The sequence below is a fragment of the Garra rufa genome, chromosome 5 (assembly GCF_049309525.1).
Source record: "Garra rufa chromosome 5, GarRuf1.0, whole genome shotgun sequence".
Lineage (NCBI taxonomy): Eukaryota > Metazoa > Chordata > Actinopteri > Cypriniformes > Cyprinidae > Garra > Garra rufa.
Window position 1 is genome coordinate 6,211,058 of NC_133365.1, and position 17,204 is coordinate 6,228,261.

The 17,204-nt window shown below is 40.5% G+C and overlaps 1 protein-coding gene across 1 annotated transcript in view; it reads left to right on the top strand.

Moving 5' to 3' along the window:
* Positions 1 to 17,204, top strand: part of ank1a (ankyrin 1, erythrocytic a) — an 84,644-nt gene that overhangs the window by 43,228 nt on the left and 24,212 nt on the right. The window contains exons 34-38 of the mRNA XM_073839607.1: positions 528 to 647; positions 749 to 833; positions 978 to 1,052; positions 2,160 to 2,291; positions 7,321 to 7,482. Of these exons, the coding sequence (XP_073695708.1) occupies positions 528 to 647; positions 749 to 833; positions 978 to 1,052; positions 2,160 to 2,291; positions 7,321 to 7,482 (574 nt within the window). The remainder of the gene's footprint in view (positions 1 to 527; positions 648 to 748; positions 834 to 977; positions 1,053 to 2,159; positions 2,292 to 7,320; positions 7,483 to 17,204) is intronic.

Below are 17,204 nucleotides of genomic sequence, written 5' to 3' on the forward strand. Positions count from 1 at the left end.
AATTTTCATTTTAATATATTATAAAATATGCTATTGTTTTACATATGCAAAAAATATGTGAATATTTACATACAAAATTAAAATAAAAAACTAAATCTAACACAAAATATGAATGACAACAGGAAGCCATGCTTGACTAAAAGGGAAATAAAAATGACCTCATGCCTATGGGAAAAACATGAAACATTGTTTTTTTTCCCCCGATCATTTAATATTCTTGAACAAATTATTGCCTGTATCATCACATGTTATTGGCAGTGCTGGGCAGCGATTAATCACAATACATTTTATATATATATATATATATATATATATATATATATATATACACACACACACACACACACACATACACATGCATGTATATATTTAAGAAAAATATGGAAATTTTTTCAAAAATATATACTGTATGTGTGTGACTTTATCTATACATAATAAATATACACAGTACAAACACATATATAATTGTGATTAATCATTGCCTATCACTAGTTATTGGTATTTCCACCTCTTTCCCTTTTCCCTAGGTGAGGGACAGCAGTAAAGATCACTCTGGCTTCTTGTCTTTCTTGCGCAAATCAACCAAATACGAAGACAGTCAGCATGTGTTGTGCAACCTCAACGTTACCATGCCGCCATGCATTAAGGTAACAGGGCAAATGTTGATAATCACTGTTCTCACATCTCCTACACAAACAGATGTTCATATTGTTAAATCTAACGCTGTGTGTTTATTCCTTTATAACAGATTATAGGAAGTGACGAGCGAAGGAGAACTCTGACTCCTTTGGCTCTGCGGGAAAGATACAGTGCTCTAAATGAACCAGCCATGGGTAAGATTGCTGCCACACTGACATCTCCTGCATGTTAAGCCCCCAGATCTCATACAACCTTTGCCTGACCCTGCTTTGAATAAGATGTGAGCTGCAGCATCAGATTGCTGAACTCTTGAGCCAATGATGGTCTGGTTTCTGCAGCATCACTGAGCGCCATGGAAAGGACGGAGTTAAAGATGGCTTTAATAGCTGAACAGCTAGGCCTGAGCTGGGCTGGTGAGTGTGTGGGTTTGGATGCACTTCTTCTTCTTCTTCTTCGCTTAACAAGCATAATGCTTTACTGGTCATGTCTTGTCAAGGCATATCTGAATGTTATTTCTGTGCTACATACATACAGAATACAAAATGTTTTGACAAGTCATTTACTTTAAGGTCCAAATTTACCAAAGCTCAAGAACATTTCACATTGTCTAGCGTGTGCAGATGAGAATAAATATTGACTTCCTTTGGCCTAATTTTCTGGCTTTACAAAAAATCATTTTGCACAAGCTAAACTTTATCCATGCTAGAGGCTACATATGGGGGCCCATTCATGCAACGAAATAATCAGTTGAGGAATTAATTGACAAATCAATAATCAATTGAAAAATTAGGAAATCTATTCTATAAGCAGATAAATTGTTAACATTTAAAACAGACAGAACATGCAGTTATAAAACAATTATTGATTTTAAACATTGTATTGAAGCAGATGAATTGATTATTTTAATATTTGCTGAATTCAATGTCATTATTAACTAAAAAATTACACACAAAAATACAAAATGTGGCAACGACGTGAGAATTTAAAGCAGGCATGTCAAATCATGTCATATACTTTCATATCATATATGCAAATAAATGCACATTTTTCTTATTTCACTGCAATTCCATTGCCTGCGGTCTTTGTCAATACAACCGCTGTCTACACATAATTTACATATGCAAATTTAAACACTTGCATATTTATTAAGAAAATTGTCTCTGGTTTAACACTAGAGCATAAATACAGCACTACAGCGTAAATCTATGAAGAAAAAAGAAAATTAATGTGCAGTGCTTTCAACATGTTAGCTTTGTCCACTTGTTTTTATTTTGACACTAATTACTGATTCATAATTTGATTGTTAAATCATTTATTTTTGCTTTATGTATTTGTGTATCCACCAGTTTATCCAATTCATATTCGATTGATTATTGACTTGTCAATTTATTAGAACAGTAGACCTTTTATTGAGTGGCACAAATTTGGCGCTTATACTTATTACATTATGATTTAATCTGAAATGAGCCACATATTAATTCATGCCAGGGCATAATGTATCATATCTAATTCCTGTGCAGAGTTGGGACGTGAACTGCAGTTTAATGTAGATGAAATAAATAAGATCCGTGTGGAGAATCCCAACTCCCTCTTAGAGCAGAGCTCAACACTGCTCAACCTGTGGGCCGCTCGAGAGGGGAAGAGAGCCAAAAGTGAGTGCCATAGAGTCCATTCACTATAATTCTAAGAATACCTAAATTATTTGCGAGCAAATGTAATCTAATTAATCTGTCTCATGTGACGTAACTGTATGAACATGCTGCCATATTTGTTGCTATAAGTATCAGCATGCTTTTAACGTGCAGCGCTGTAGGATTCAACAAAGGTTTCAAAACTGTTGTCTTGCTGCGCTTCAGGCCTTGCCCTTATCATGCAGTCTTTTCCCTCTCACCGTCCTTCTACCTTCCCACTTTTTACCACAGCTTTCCATGCCCCCCCCCCCCCTCCCCCCCCCCCCCCTTTCTAAACCCTGATTAAGAGATTGGGATATTACATCTATTGACTGTTTTTGCTGAAATCTCAGTGATTGGGTTGGAATACATCCTAGTTAAGAAAGTATAAGTTCATGCACAGCTTCAATGAGAAAATCATTTACATTCAATAAATACAGGAGGAGTGTAGGAGAACCCTAGAAAAATGCTTGGCACACTATGGAGAACAATCTGCTTTTGTGATTTATGCGTTTTCCTGAGGAAGAACTGTGGTTGAGATCTGAGCAGGACAATAGTTGTCAGTTCTCTCTGTGGGAGTTGTTTCCTTGTATGACTGCACTTGAAGATCTTTAAGCATGCTTTTAGGCAGTGAGAATTGCCTACTTCTGTACAAAGCTGGCCAACAGCCAAATTCTCATTCAGAATTTTGCTCTTCAAAGCTTCGCTCTTCAAGCTCTTGATTGCTCAAGCTCTTGATTGCTAGTGTGTCAGGATACAGTTTATAAAACAAAGAGGAAGCGCTGAGGTAGTCATTCAGCTACCAGAATGTTGTGTTTGTGATCTTTGTAAACTACGTTCATTTTGGTCTATTACTCTTAACTTAAATTATTGAGAAGTTACATGCAACAATAATTGTTTTGTGTAGGTGCCTCAGCCACTTCAGCTTGCTAGAAGACTGTGCTCTAGCTAGAGCAAAACATTCCTCATTTACAATGAGTGCCATCGCACACAAAGCATGCCGCACAACATTGTCTTGCCCAAATGTGTGCGGCAATCATATTGTGAGGAAAGATTCGCACTAGTTGTGGACTTATTGCCGGGGACTGTTCCTGGAACATCCCTAACAGTGCACATTTTGTATTTCTCCCTAATCAAACACACTTGACTCAGGTCATCAGATCATAGAGACTCCAAGACCTGAAATGGGTGTATCAGACAAATGAGACAATCAAAATATGCAGTGTTGAAGGGCTGATGATGGTGTATTCCTGCCCAGTCCTCCTGAAGAGGATGCCAGTGAGTTATAGGTGAACACAATGAGGTTTCCCTTCTTCGAAGCTGGGGATTTGTTTATTGCTGTCTATGACCAGCCTGCTGAGGGCATAGGAGTTGAATGGCCAGCTACCATGCCATTCAAAGTTTGCAGGTTTTAATACATTCTTGGTGATGGAGGGTGCAATAAACAGGGGATTTTGGAGTGGCCTAAGTTAGAGCAATCTCTGGATGCCTGTCTGGCCCCTGTCCTGGACATGATCTTTAAAGCCAAGGCATCCTTGGACAGAAAACAACCTAGTGTTTCTGCAACTTGTTGCAGAGCTCCAGGCTTAGGGGGCATATCCTTTGAGGAAGGAAAGCTATAGTTAAAGACTTAAAGTGGACTGAAATACACACAGCAATGAACAACACAATGCACCAACCAAGCTGTGGGTCGTACCATGGGATTAACTATGGCAGCTCAAAGGCATCTGTGACTGAACATCTCAAAGTCAATTGATAAGGACCCTATTGTTCTCATATGCCACATCTCTAGATGGGCATTTTGGTTCAGTGGTGGCAGATATGCAGGCTCACTGTAAATCTAAGAAAAAAGGATGAGACTGTTAGTTGTGTCTTTCCCTGTAGCAGTCTCTTATTTTGGCCCAGTTACCTGAAGCTTAAACCGCCCACCTCAGCACTTGATACCTAACAGGTGAACCCAGGAAACAGTCTGTCTGTCACACATTTAATGCCACAGCACCAAAATGTTCTTCAGTTGTAATGAGTGCCAACATGCACTAAGTGTGCCACACAACACAGCTTTCCCCAAATGTATATGACAATCATATTGTTGAGAAGGACTCACACCTTGCCTGGAACTGGAACAGTTGATCACCGCTCTTAAAACCTCCCTAACAGTGCACATTTTTGTATTTCCCCCTAATCAGATGCACTTGATTCAGGTCATCAGATCATTACTAATTACCTGAAATAGGTGTGACAGACAAATTTAAAATCTGCAGTGTTGGAGGGCACCAGAAACAAATTTGATGAATAAATTGATGTCCCAAGCTTTAAAAGTGGTGTCATTAGAATTGAGTTTTGAGCCTTCTAACTGCCCAAATCAAACCCTAACCTCTCTGATCTGTTGATGGTTGTAGAGGACTAGGCTCAGTGAGCTGAATGGAACTTACAACTGACTCTATCACAACATATTCTTCCCCAGTCCTACTGAAGAGTATGCCAGTGAGTTAGAGAAGGACACAATAAGGTTTCCCTACTTCACAGCTGGGGATGTATTGCTGTCTAACAACTAGGAGTTGAATGACCAGCTACCATGCCATGTTTGCAGGTTTTAATGCATTCTTGGGGATGGAGGATGCAACAAACAGGGGATTTGTGGAGTGTCCCAAGGTGGAGCAATCTCTGGATGCCTGTCTGGGTTGGGTTGAATTCGGCACCTCAGCTACCTCACAAATAGCTAAGTGTGTCAATAATAGCCAAGTGTGACTTGCCTTTGCTACTTGCCTCCAGGCTGAGGTGGGTACAGCCATTGAGGAAGGGAAGCTAGTTAAAGACTTGTAGACTGAAATACACACAGCAATGGATCTTGTCATAAAGAGACAACACAGTGCACCAACCAAGCCGTGGGTTGTGCCATGGAATTAATTGTGGCAGCTCAAAAGCATCTGTGCCTAAACATCTCGAAGACAACTGATAAGGACTCCCTACTGTTCTCATATGCCCCACTGTCTCTAGGTAGGTGTTTTGGTTCAGCAGTGGCAGCTTTGCAGGCTCACTGTAAATCTTAGAAAAAGGATGAGGCTGTCAGTTGCCCAAGGCTTTAACCACCCACCTCATCACTGGATACTTAACAGGTGAACCCAGGCAACAGTCTGCCCATTATGCCTTTAGTGCCATGGCACCCCAAGGGACCTGGGCATAGGGGCATCCGACCATTCACAAGCACCTCAGAGACCTTATGGGTGTGGACTGCCCTCTGAGAAGAAGAGGCATGGGTAGTAATTGGCATGCTCTCCAATTTTTCTCCCTTCCCAGGTTCATGGGGGTATATTAGGCCCTGTCCCATCACTCTCACAAGTTTATGTCAAAATAAAACTTCCCAAAACAAGAACACTGCAGAACTGGTGCACATCCTCTGGGTTCTCAATTTGGAGGGGTTGCATAAAAAGGGTACCGTCTGCAAAATGTTGAGAACTTGACTGAAAGAGAACATCTGCTTACCTAGTGTAACTCTCAAGGGAAGGAGAAAGACAGACCAAGGGATTCCCTGCAACTCCAGCTCTTTTACACCTTTTAATGAGAATTGGCTTACAGTGCAAGTAGGTGGGGCTCCCCAACATTGTTAGGTGAAAATGAAGAGAAGCTTATTGGTCGCATAATAGTCTGCCCAAGATTTCCTCTAATATATGATTGATTTTATGTCTTGATCAAGCTTACGAGATGTTTTTGATTCTCTGCCATTGTTTTCCCCATGATGGTAATAAATATGGTGGCTGTAAAGAAAGGTCACGTGACTGAGACAGATTTAGGCACAGTATCTACTAGGGGTGCAACGGTTCACCTTACTCACGGTTCGGTTTGTATCACGGTTTTAGAGTCACGGTTTCGGTACGGTTCGGTATATGTGCTATGTTTAGTATAGTATAGTAAAAAACTATACTGTCAAATAAAAATAAAGAAGAATAATCTAACTACAAGCAACAGCACAAATAAATACAATTGAGTAAAGATACAAATAAAATAAACATATTTTTATGTAGGTCTAACATTAGTTTTTAGGTACAGAAACTGAAAAAATAATCAAATGTAAAAAAGCATTGCAAATTTTACACTATAAATTAAAGCTTAATCTTTATTAACGTTAACAGCTATTCAATAAAGAGCAGCGAGTGATTTCCTTGTTATTGCTGTTTGATTAATATTAAGAAGTTGCGGTCACTTTGAATGTGCTGATCCAGTGCACTGATACTGAACATTTAGCCGGCTATGTCTGCGAGGATACTTACCAAGACGGGCATTTTGACAAAATTTTTGTGTGAATTTGTCCATTCAAACTCAATACTTAAAAGAGAGCTTAATATTTTTCGCGGTTTTGCGCGCTTCGGATGAGAGCACACACAGATCTTCTCACTGCGCGCGAACTCGCGTCTTATGGCTCTTAAATGTTTAAACTGGCAAAGCTTAAAAAACATTACTTTAAATAAAGATAGCAATGTGTGCTGTTCGGGTCTTACCTACACACGCATGCTGTCAGCACCTGGGAGATGACGGAATCACTGATTGCTCATATTCCAGTATACGGCACTCGCACTGAACAAAAATGGTTTGTCCACGTTGTAATGTATTGGGAAGCCAAAATGTGCATCCATCAACAGAAACATACACTAGTATAACCCTGTTTGTTTTACGTGTTGTTATTTAAAACAAATTTTTTTACAGATGCGTTGTCAGATTTAAGTTAAACCGTGGTCCAAGTGCGTACCGAACCGTGTGTGGAGAACCGTACGGTTCAATTTTTTTACCGAGAACCGTTGCACCCCTAGTATCTACATATTTTGAAAGATAAAGATTTTTACACTTAAGCCTAATGACGTTTTTAAATTACTGTTATTTGGATGTCTTTCCTAATAGTGTCTTGAAATCCTTTGGTTTTGTCAGTGGTGTGTCTCTGTCCTCATCCTTTATGTCCAACTACCCTGTCTTCCCCTTCTCCATTTCTCCACCATCTGTGTGTCTCTCACCACTGTAGTGGACAGCCTGTACGTGGCCCTCAAGAGCATTGACCGAGTGGACATTGTGAACATGTTGGAGGGCCAGGGACCACCAACAGGTCAGCAGGGGGGCTGGGAGCAAGATGCTTCCAGGTCTAGGCATCATGAGAGAGACCATCTATCTCCTGGCATCACAAATGGTAAGAGAGAGACATTGCATTGTGACATTCTACACTTTCTTCACTTGTCCCACATGATCCTTCTTTCCAAGAACTGGCTTTTCCTCTCATCCAGCTGGTATCTTCTGCTCAAACCCTTTTCCCCCTATATTTTGGCCATGAACCTAACATTTCCTCTTCCAATTCTGCTGTCACCAGGACCAGAACTGAAGACACCCCTCCAGAACTATGCCATGTTACTATTCTTTGTAGCCTGTCCAATGTTTTGACTACTTTTGCAGGGAAATGTTTTAAAATTCCTCCAAGATCCTCTGTTCCCATTGAAACTGGGAAATACTTAAGATTAGTAGTAGATGCGCTTGTGTGTTTGAATGAGCATTTAGCATCAGACAAACCACTATTGACTGATTCTAAGGTATTTATTCAGTTAAATGTATATTACTGGGTAAAATATGACTTAAGCTGTGATGGTATCTGTGCCTTATAGTTTACTTGATTCGTAAATGAGTGAAAACATGTTTACCCATAAATCCTGTACATCCACAACAGTTCAGCATAGCTCGTCATCACGAGACTGATACGAAAGAATCATTTACCAATGTTGTCTGTCCACATTTTACTCCAAATTTAAGTGTTATGACCACTTTTGCTTGATATCCACTTAAAGATTCCAGAAAGAGGCATGGTCATATAGATCATATAGAGTCTTCTTATACCGAATTCCATGTTTTCAATACATTTTAGCTAGAGATCTTCACCTGGAAGACAGCCTCTGGTGTAACTGGCTCCACCCATCAGAATTATTTTTGTGATCAAATCAAGAAATGTAGTCCTACCATACAATGACAATTTGGACAACTTTAGAGCTTAAATAACATGTTTAACATCGTGCAACAGATCTTGTCAATGCAGCCTAAGTTGTATTTAACCCCAGTTATATAGTCTGTAACATTTCTGTGCATTATCTACCTGATATATGATGAAATTTGGTTCCTTTTTACCTTTAACAAAGGTAACCTAAATAATTCCAGATATCAGTTAATTTAGTAGCATGCTTCCTGTGTTTTGTGGTACCATTTAACATACATTTTTACTCGTACAGAGAGATACGCTTTTTAATAATTGAAAGCCTTAGGCTAGAGTGAAACATTTTAGCTCTGCAGATGCAAAGGGTCCAGTGTAAAAAATACATTCATTGTCATATTCATATCACCCTGAAGGGACATTAAAGGGGTCATGACATAACTTTTCATTATATTATTTTCCCAGAGGTTCACCTATAATGTATAATGTAAATATCACACATAGAGTAGTCATATTTTAGTAACACATGACCATTCTCCACCTTCTCGATGTCGTTATGATTTAAAGGTGCAGTTATTGTGCTTCTTTTCCTTTAAGACTGTAGTGTAAAATAAGTATCAATACCCCTGCCATAGATTATACAACAATGACCACACATCAGTTAATAGCCAGGCATTTGCTGAAAGCTGAATTTCTTATGTGAAGCATACAAATCTGAAACTTACAGATATGAGACTCAAATATTGGCACTCTATTGAACAGCAGACAGGGTTCTCAAGATGCAGTCTTTAACTGTTAAACACGATCACCACTCATTGCACAAAAATATCAATATAACATAAAAAAAACTATTTAAGAAATAGTGCAGATGGACACAAATTCTGCATGAAGCACCTTTGATAGAACAGAAACTGTAATGCCTGCCCCGCTCTTTCCTTTAATACAGTACTGCACCCCCAATGGCAAACCATGGAGGTGTTGACGTATAAAAAAATAGACTGGAATGTGTAGAAAACAAGTTGTTTTTGTAGCTCCTCATTGGGGAGGAAGTTTCAACAGATCTCAGAGAACTTAATTCCTCATGTCATGACCCATTTAAGTGATATTAGATCTCAGATTAAAAGGATTTAGTTGTTGTTCAAGCATATGCTAAGATTTTAATTGTAATGGATCAGCTTTAAGCAAAGCTTCTTGTTGTGGCCACCAGCCACAACCTTTAAAATCATAGAATTCAGCGAAAGGACATTGCACAACATTGATTTTGATGATGTGAGTAATAGGCTGCATTGCATTAGACACTGGCTGAATAGAGAATTTAACTCTAGTGAGGTGTCTCATTACTGGTTATGCCCCTTCTGTGAATTTCTCAGAAACGCCTTTCATTAAGCCAGACACTTTTACTGGCAAATACAATGCTTGTGTCTAGTCACCCCCCTTTTCCTCGCTTCAATCTTCATTCATAAAAACTTGTTAAGTATGTACTGTAAGGACACCACATGCCTGCACAGGCATTCAATATTGCAACCCCTAAAAGAGAGCCCACAGAGTTATTTCCCTGTCAAATGTGTGTTAAACCACCTAGTGCCTCTTTTAAAAGCTAGATTTCTCCTCTGAAATATGCTAGCGAGACCACTTCCACTATCCAGTGCAAATGTTAATTCTTGGTGATTGGATTCGGCTTTGGGCAGTAAACAATGAATGACTCTGAATTTCATTCCCTGTAAAAAGGACTGCTTCCAGAGAGCAGGTCCACACCCTTAGCATGTGAGAGAGAGACCTGACTATAGCCTGAAACTGTGTGCATGCTTACCATTTGTTTATGCACAGCACCGTGGCGGCATCTAGTGGTGGAGCTGTAAGTAAGTTTATGCACTTCATGCAGCTATCAAGTGACTCACCACTTCAAAGGAAGCAGTAGCTCTCCGCATGTTTTCCCGGTTTGCGCATTATTTTGTTATGCAATGTTATTAAAAACTGTAAGTATGTGGAACTGTGGGACTCAATTGAAGGGCTTTTTATAATTCGTGGGTGCACGGTGAAACCTATTAAACTACCCTCTTTTTTTTCTCACTCCTTAAGTGAGTTGCTGGTTGGTCCTTCAGTGGCACAGCCGTAAACAAGTCTTTGGATAGGATCCCATTCTGACCCAACAAGTTTGCCTGGGGCCTGTTGGCACCTACACAACAATTTGGCAGTGTGATGTGGGAGGGACTGATTAGCTGCTTTTCCACTGTCGGGCCGGTGCTAAGAGCGTGCCTGGTCGGGGCCAATGGCCTCGAGTCTCAAGCACCAAGGCCAAAAGTAAGCTGCGTTTCCACTATCGAGCCAGTAGCCTCGCTGTGCAAACCTAAAGGCCGCCCTTTACACACCTCCTTGGATCAAACGTCACGAAACCCCTCCCCTTTCACCGGGGAGATTGAAAGTAAGTCAGGTAGACCACCATAGTGTGATCATCGAACGAGCAAAATGGAGAGAGCCGAAGCGGCTGTTTGTTTGCTCCTTTTAGTGTTTTCTTGGTGGAAGATAAGGCAGCGAAACCAAGATGCGAAGACGGAGGCATCACGCGTTTACGCCGAAAGCTTATGTTAGCTGCAAGGCTAAAAAAAAGAACAATAAAGTGACGTGGAATGTTGGAATGTTGGTGATGTCTGTTCTGATGCAAGAAGTACTCTGCAACAGTTGTTTATGCAGCAGCAATATTTGTAATATATTACATTAATAAATCACTTGAAAAGGAGCTTTGTTTTTATGACCTACACACAAATCTTTCGTCTAACTTGGTATTACATCAAACTAAATGTTGCATACTATCTACACACTACTACAAAAAATAACTACACAGTTGTACTTCTAGTATAATCTTTTATGCCTTTATTTAGGTACAGATACAGGTACAGTGTATGTTAACATGTTATCCAGGTGTGTTGGTGAGTTTTTGTGGGGTTTTTGGACGATGTAAATCAACTTATACATCAGATCTCAGTTTTATAGGATCTTATTTGCATTTGTCCAAATTTAAATAAGAGTAGATACTAATCAGACATGCGTTTAAATAATGTTTTCATCACATAGTTGTCTGTAACAACAGTTAATAGTGTAACTATTACTGAATAGGACCTGATTTACACAGGACACAAAAGGTGCCCCATCAGATAACCATTTAAGTAATGTGCCCATCAAAACTGCATAGATTTCCATATCAATATCTGCCAAATTGAAAAGAGTCTTCTCTGGGCACCGCTTTGTCCAGTGTGTGTTTTTATGGCTTTGTACTGCGCCCGCAATTTCTTCAACTTGTCTCGAACTTGCAATGTAGTGCGCTGGATATTTAGCTTTGCGAGTTCAGCGACAATGTATTTTATCACGTCTTCGTTTTTGCAGACGCCGTCAAACTGGCGCTGTATATTGTCCTCGGCCAAAATGCTTAGAAGAGCCCTGTATTAGTATTACAGCGAAATGCGCATCTTACCTCAGACACTCTCCGCCTTTCACTTTGACCACGCCTCAAGCCCCAGCTGGCCCGCTTTGGCCCAAGGTTTTCGTAGGGCCGAAAAACCCGGGCCATTGGCCCTGAGGAAGCACCGACGAGGCACGATCAGGCCCCGGAAGTGACAGTGGAAACGCGACTGGCCCTGCCACGCACTAGCACGCCCGCTTTTGGCCCGACAGTGGAAACGCGGCTATTGTGTCTTCCTTGGTAGACAGAGCTGCTGCACAGCCTTGTCATTACTTTAATTCCTTATAACGTTTCAGCATCTGTATCAAACCTGTGCTGAAAATCTCTGTGGGATCTCTTCTTTTGTTTGATAAACTCGGGAGATTAAACCATCACCTTCTCTCCTGTATGATCATGAGGCTCAGGCTTTTTTCCATGGCTCAGCACATCTCTGAAATCAGGGGAAGAGGTCTTTAACAACACCCACTGTCTGATTCCCTTGTGTCTATTCTGGCATGGCAGATTCCTTGTCCTGCCTGGTAATTGGTGAGCACTAAAGTGGAGTTCGAGTCCCTGAAAGACAGTAAATGCTTTGTAAGCCCATTCAGCTATGGTTGACTGCTGTTGATGGGAATGCAGAGCTTGTGGCGTCTGTAATCCTGGCATGCAGGTGAGCTGTTCGATAAAGGTCCTATAGGGGACATGTGGAGAATCCCATTAACCCAGAGCACAGAACTCTCTCGGATGTGCAATTGCTTGTGAAAGGTTTGTCAATGCATGTGACTGGAACCAATCTTTGGAGCACTTTCTTACCTGCTGTTTTTCTGTCTGTAATCTCTTCCTTTCATAGTGAGACTTTGGAGTTGCTGATATGGCAGCACTTATACAAATCCTGTAGATCGACACTGAGGGGAAGTGGGGAAGTAGTACCTTGCTCACCTCCTCAATGCCTTCTGCTTCGGGTAGTGTTTATTTTATTTTTTTTCGGTTGAGTAAAGGAAAGAGAAATAAATTGCTGGGAATGTGCTGAGCAGGAAGGGAAGACTAGGGACGTACTGTACTTGTCAAGCTTGGCATGAGGAGGATGCTTTTCATTATATACCACACGCAGTGCTAACAAAAACCAAGACACTCTGTCACTATTTAGGCATGTTTACACCAAGACAGAGAGTCAAATCAACCTTCATTTATTTAGCACAACTGAAACAAGTTGACCCAAAGTGCTGTACAGATTGAAAAATACCAATACAAGAAAAAAACATCATATTTTAATATCAAGATGTCCCAATAACCTGACAGTAGAGTATGGATGAAGCCGGTTTGCACAACCAGAACTGAAAGTAGCCATATTGTCAGCTCGGCTTGCTTTACTTTGCCATGGTTGGCTTTTCCACTGCAGTTTAGTACCGCTTCAATGTGGATGTGATTATAGACTGATCGTTTTAGTTGTGCTACCTCCTCGTCTACTGACCATGGTACAGCCATTTCTGTTTTCGATTGTGACTGTCTCTTATAGCAAATCATTTAAAGAAGTTGTTTAAACAAATGATACTGTGCTGGCTGTTGCTGACTATTAAAATCAAGCAAGTTTGGTGCCTCGTGTCGCAAATCCGGTGTGACGATTCTTTCTGACCAGTCAGTGATTTGCACTGTTTATATGTCACATTTTAGTATCGGTATGGCTCGTTTGGAGCCTCAGCCGAGGTGGTACAAAAAGGGTTGCAGAGGGTTTCCCCTACTAGCCAGTGCTTTCTTTGTTGCTATAGCCATTTACTTTAAACTACTAGCCCCCAGCTTCTCTGGGACAAAAGCAGTAAGTCATTAAGTCAGTAAGTAAGGAAAGAAGTGGGAAAAGGATTTTCAATTTCTATGTCCTTCCCTTACTAGCTTTTGTCTTATAGACATGTATCTACATCATTGTCTGGGCTGCATGAGTGGCCACTACTGGTGGACCCGAGCAGTGGGTCGAATCGGAATGCACTAAACCCTTGATACCTTGGAATGCCCTATTAAGCCTTTTATTATTAATTTTTTATCAGTTGTTTATGCATAATTTCACAGTTCTACATGTATGCTTAGGTTGCGAAGGAAAACATAAACCACTCCACAAACAAAAATGAGAGTCCATATAAACGTACCCCTCTTCCACTTGCTAAAATGGAACGCACTTTAGAATGGCAGTGGGGATCCCCCAGGAGAAGTGCTTTGGGAAGTTTCTGAGAATGCATCTAAGGTCGTCTTTACACTCGGGTTTGGTTTGATTAAAACAAACTCTGGTGCGATTGCTCTGTTAGTGCGGTTCAAGTTTGAATGCAGCCATCCGCACCTTGGTGCACACCAAACAAGCGGACCAAGACCCACCAATTTAGGGGGTCTCTGTTCACTTCCAAATGAACTCCATTGTGGTTCGACAGAAATATGAAGGCTACACAGACCAAAGACATTGTGATCATATCCTCATGCCTTTTGATTTGCATAGGTCCTGTGTTCTTTTTCTTAAAAATTACAATTCGCTAAAGGGAATTAGGACTAAACATACTTGGTCCAGACACTGATCTCATGACCGAAATGTACTTGGAACTTTTTTGCTAGACACGCAATACAATCCAATAAGTACATTTCACAACAGTTTCCTACAGGAATGAACACTAGAGGTGGTAAAACAGTGACAACAATTGTTTTCGTATACAGTTATGATTACAGCTCCATATGTTTCACTTTCCGTTGTTGATCCCTGCCAAATTACTACCCTACTAATATTGGTAGGTTTAGGGTTAGGTGTGGGGAAGGGCTTAGGATTAGGCAATCATGTAGCGATTTCAATGCAAGGGGATAATAATTTGGCAGGGGGTCGAAAATGGACACAACACCAGATGTAACAAGTTTGGTAACCCTGCTCGGTAGCTCAGCTGGTACGAAATTAAACTTGAGATGCGAAATCCTTGGCTACGAATACCTAGAAAAACATGATGACTCATGATGGAAGAGCTGAAAGATAAGCGATCAAAAAAACAAAACAAATGGCATGCCAGTGTAATGGAGGCGCACTAGCAACCAATGCTAGAAACTGCAGTCTTTAGCATCCTTGTTAGTGCGCCCGCCTCCCATGCCGGAGACCAGGGTTCGAGACACACTCAGAACGGTGTAGGGGTTACAGTGGTGCCGTGACCCAGATGGGAGTGAGGTTTAGGGGGGTGAGTGTAACGGAGGCCAGTGGTAGGTGCTGTGCAGGTAAATCTCACTCTCCTGAGACCCAATCAAAACGGGTGCGAGAAGGACCCAGGTGTAGAGGTTAAACCAGCGATTGTGTTTTTACTTCACATTTGCTTTTGTTTACACTATCGGGTAGGTTTAGGTATAGTGCTGATGGTACATTATTTTAACACGTCACGGAAGAACTACGGTGACATACAAAACCAGCATCACATAAAATGTACCATACCTGTTTATCTGTTTCAGGAGCGCCACTCAGTGGACATTTCTGTTGGAAACTGCAGTGATATGTACTTACTGGTACATATTTTGTGTCTCGCAAAAAAGTTCCCATAGGTATGTTTTCATCATGAGATCAGGTTGTCCGGACCAGTACCAATAGAACTGAACTACAAATATAGTTGCACTACAAACTACCTTGTGTTGCACTGTTAACTGAGGTTCTGTAAGTATCTGTAACTTCCCTCGTCCACTTGAAGAAGTGGAACTAACTTCAAAATGGCAATGGGGATTCCTCTTAGGGAAAGTTTGTGAGTGGACCAGAACAAATAGAACTGAACTATAAATGAAAACACACTAAAAGCACAGTGGAACGCACCCAATGTTATGTAGGGGGAGTGAAGTGACACCTAGACACAAGCATCAATGGAATGGGGCTTCAGAGCAATACACTGAAAGATTATATCCATAGTGAGATACTGAATTGATGTTAGGACCTAGATTTTTACATAAGCAGAATTTTAATGGTCATAAGTTCACAAAACCCTAGTAAATTTAAAAAGGACAGCCATGCTTTTTTGTGTGACGTCTTGGAATAGTGGGCAAAATGGCAGGAGGTCTCTGCTTATTCAGGCAGAGCATTAAACCTGTTCCCTTTACCCCATGCTTTGTGTTTTTCTTGATCTGTCACATGCAGCCCAGCCTTCTTCCTCTCCTTCTCCTCCTCCTCTTGTGCACCTCCTCTCTGACCTTTGACCTCATACAGACATCATGTTGACCTCTGGCCCTCATTTATCTCTCTGTCCTCAGACCAGTCGTGTGTTTTCTTTTCCCCCCCAAGCCACCTTCCCCCCTCCAAAAAAAGGAAAGTTATTGCTCTGTTCTGTAATCAACCCCCTCCATCACCAGTTGTATGCTTAGCGCCCCCTACCGGAGGGAGGTGTTTCTGACTCACCTGTCTCCTTTTCTTTCTGTCTCTCTCTCTTGCTCTGTCTCCTTCACCCCAAACAACCCTTTCTTGTCTTTCTGCTATGAGGCCTGTTTACATGCTCTTGTGGCACTTTCCTGGATGTACCTCACACCATAATCTCTGCATGCAAGGTCCAAAAGTAACTTTATGCCACATCTGCCAGTGGCGGGTAAAATTTTAGTGGCCATATGTATCTTTTGAAACTGTGTTTCTGTCTTTTTAGTATAAATTAAATTAATTTCATTACATTGTTTTGACCTTATGACAGTTAAACTATTTGGCCACCTAAATTTTGGTGACAAAATGGTGCTTTGATGACTTAATGCAAGCAATATGCAGTATGTGTTGCCACATAGTAAAAAAAAGATATATTTTCTCACCAAATCCAGTTTTACTCACATTTGACTCTTAACGAGGGTTAATTTTGGACCCTGTCTGCATGCATCACAGGAGGGCATATAGCACGAATGCCTCTCCATAGAAATTTTGATAAAACTTTAGTTTGAAGGGCTCTGAAACAGGACACAATGACAATTCTGTGTGCGTTTCCATAAAGATAAGTGAAACAAAATAGTCACTCTTTAGGTAAAGTTACCTTCACCTAACCTGAAAATGTGCAATTCAGGGAGTAATTATGTTCTGTTATATCTTGATTGTCTTTATGGAATTTGTTATCAGTCTTGTGTGATGCCCTTCAAATAAAATATCACTTTTTGGCATGATGTCCAGCAATGGATCTTGCATGGCATGTCACAGCTGCATGAAGGCCTTGTTTATGCGGTTTGTGATATTTGATAGTTGTTAAGCTCTTAAGCACAGAAATATGTGTCTTTATTACCTTTCTTTTTTTTTTTGACCTTTTTTTGGTCACTGTACAATCACTAATTTATACTCAATGTTGTCATGTTCCTTATGTCTGTCTATTACCTGTGAATTCAGGGTTTCTATCAATAGTTTTTAAGTAATTATAAAAATAAGTATTTTCTCTATTTGTTCACAATTATGCATTTTCTCTGTTTTAGTGGATGTTATGTTTTTTGTTTATTTGTTTATACATGTTATGGATTTGCATCTTTTTTTCTTCAATCCGAAGTAATTTTT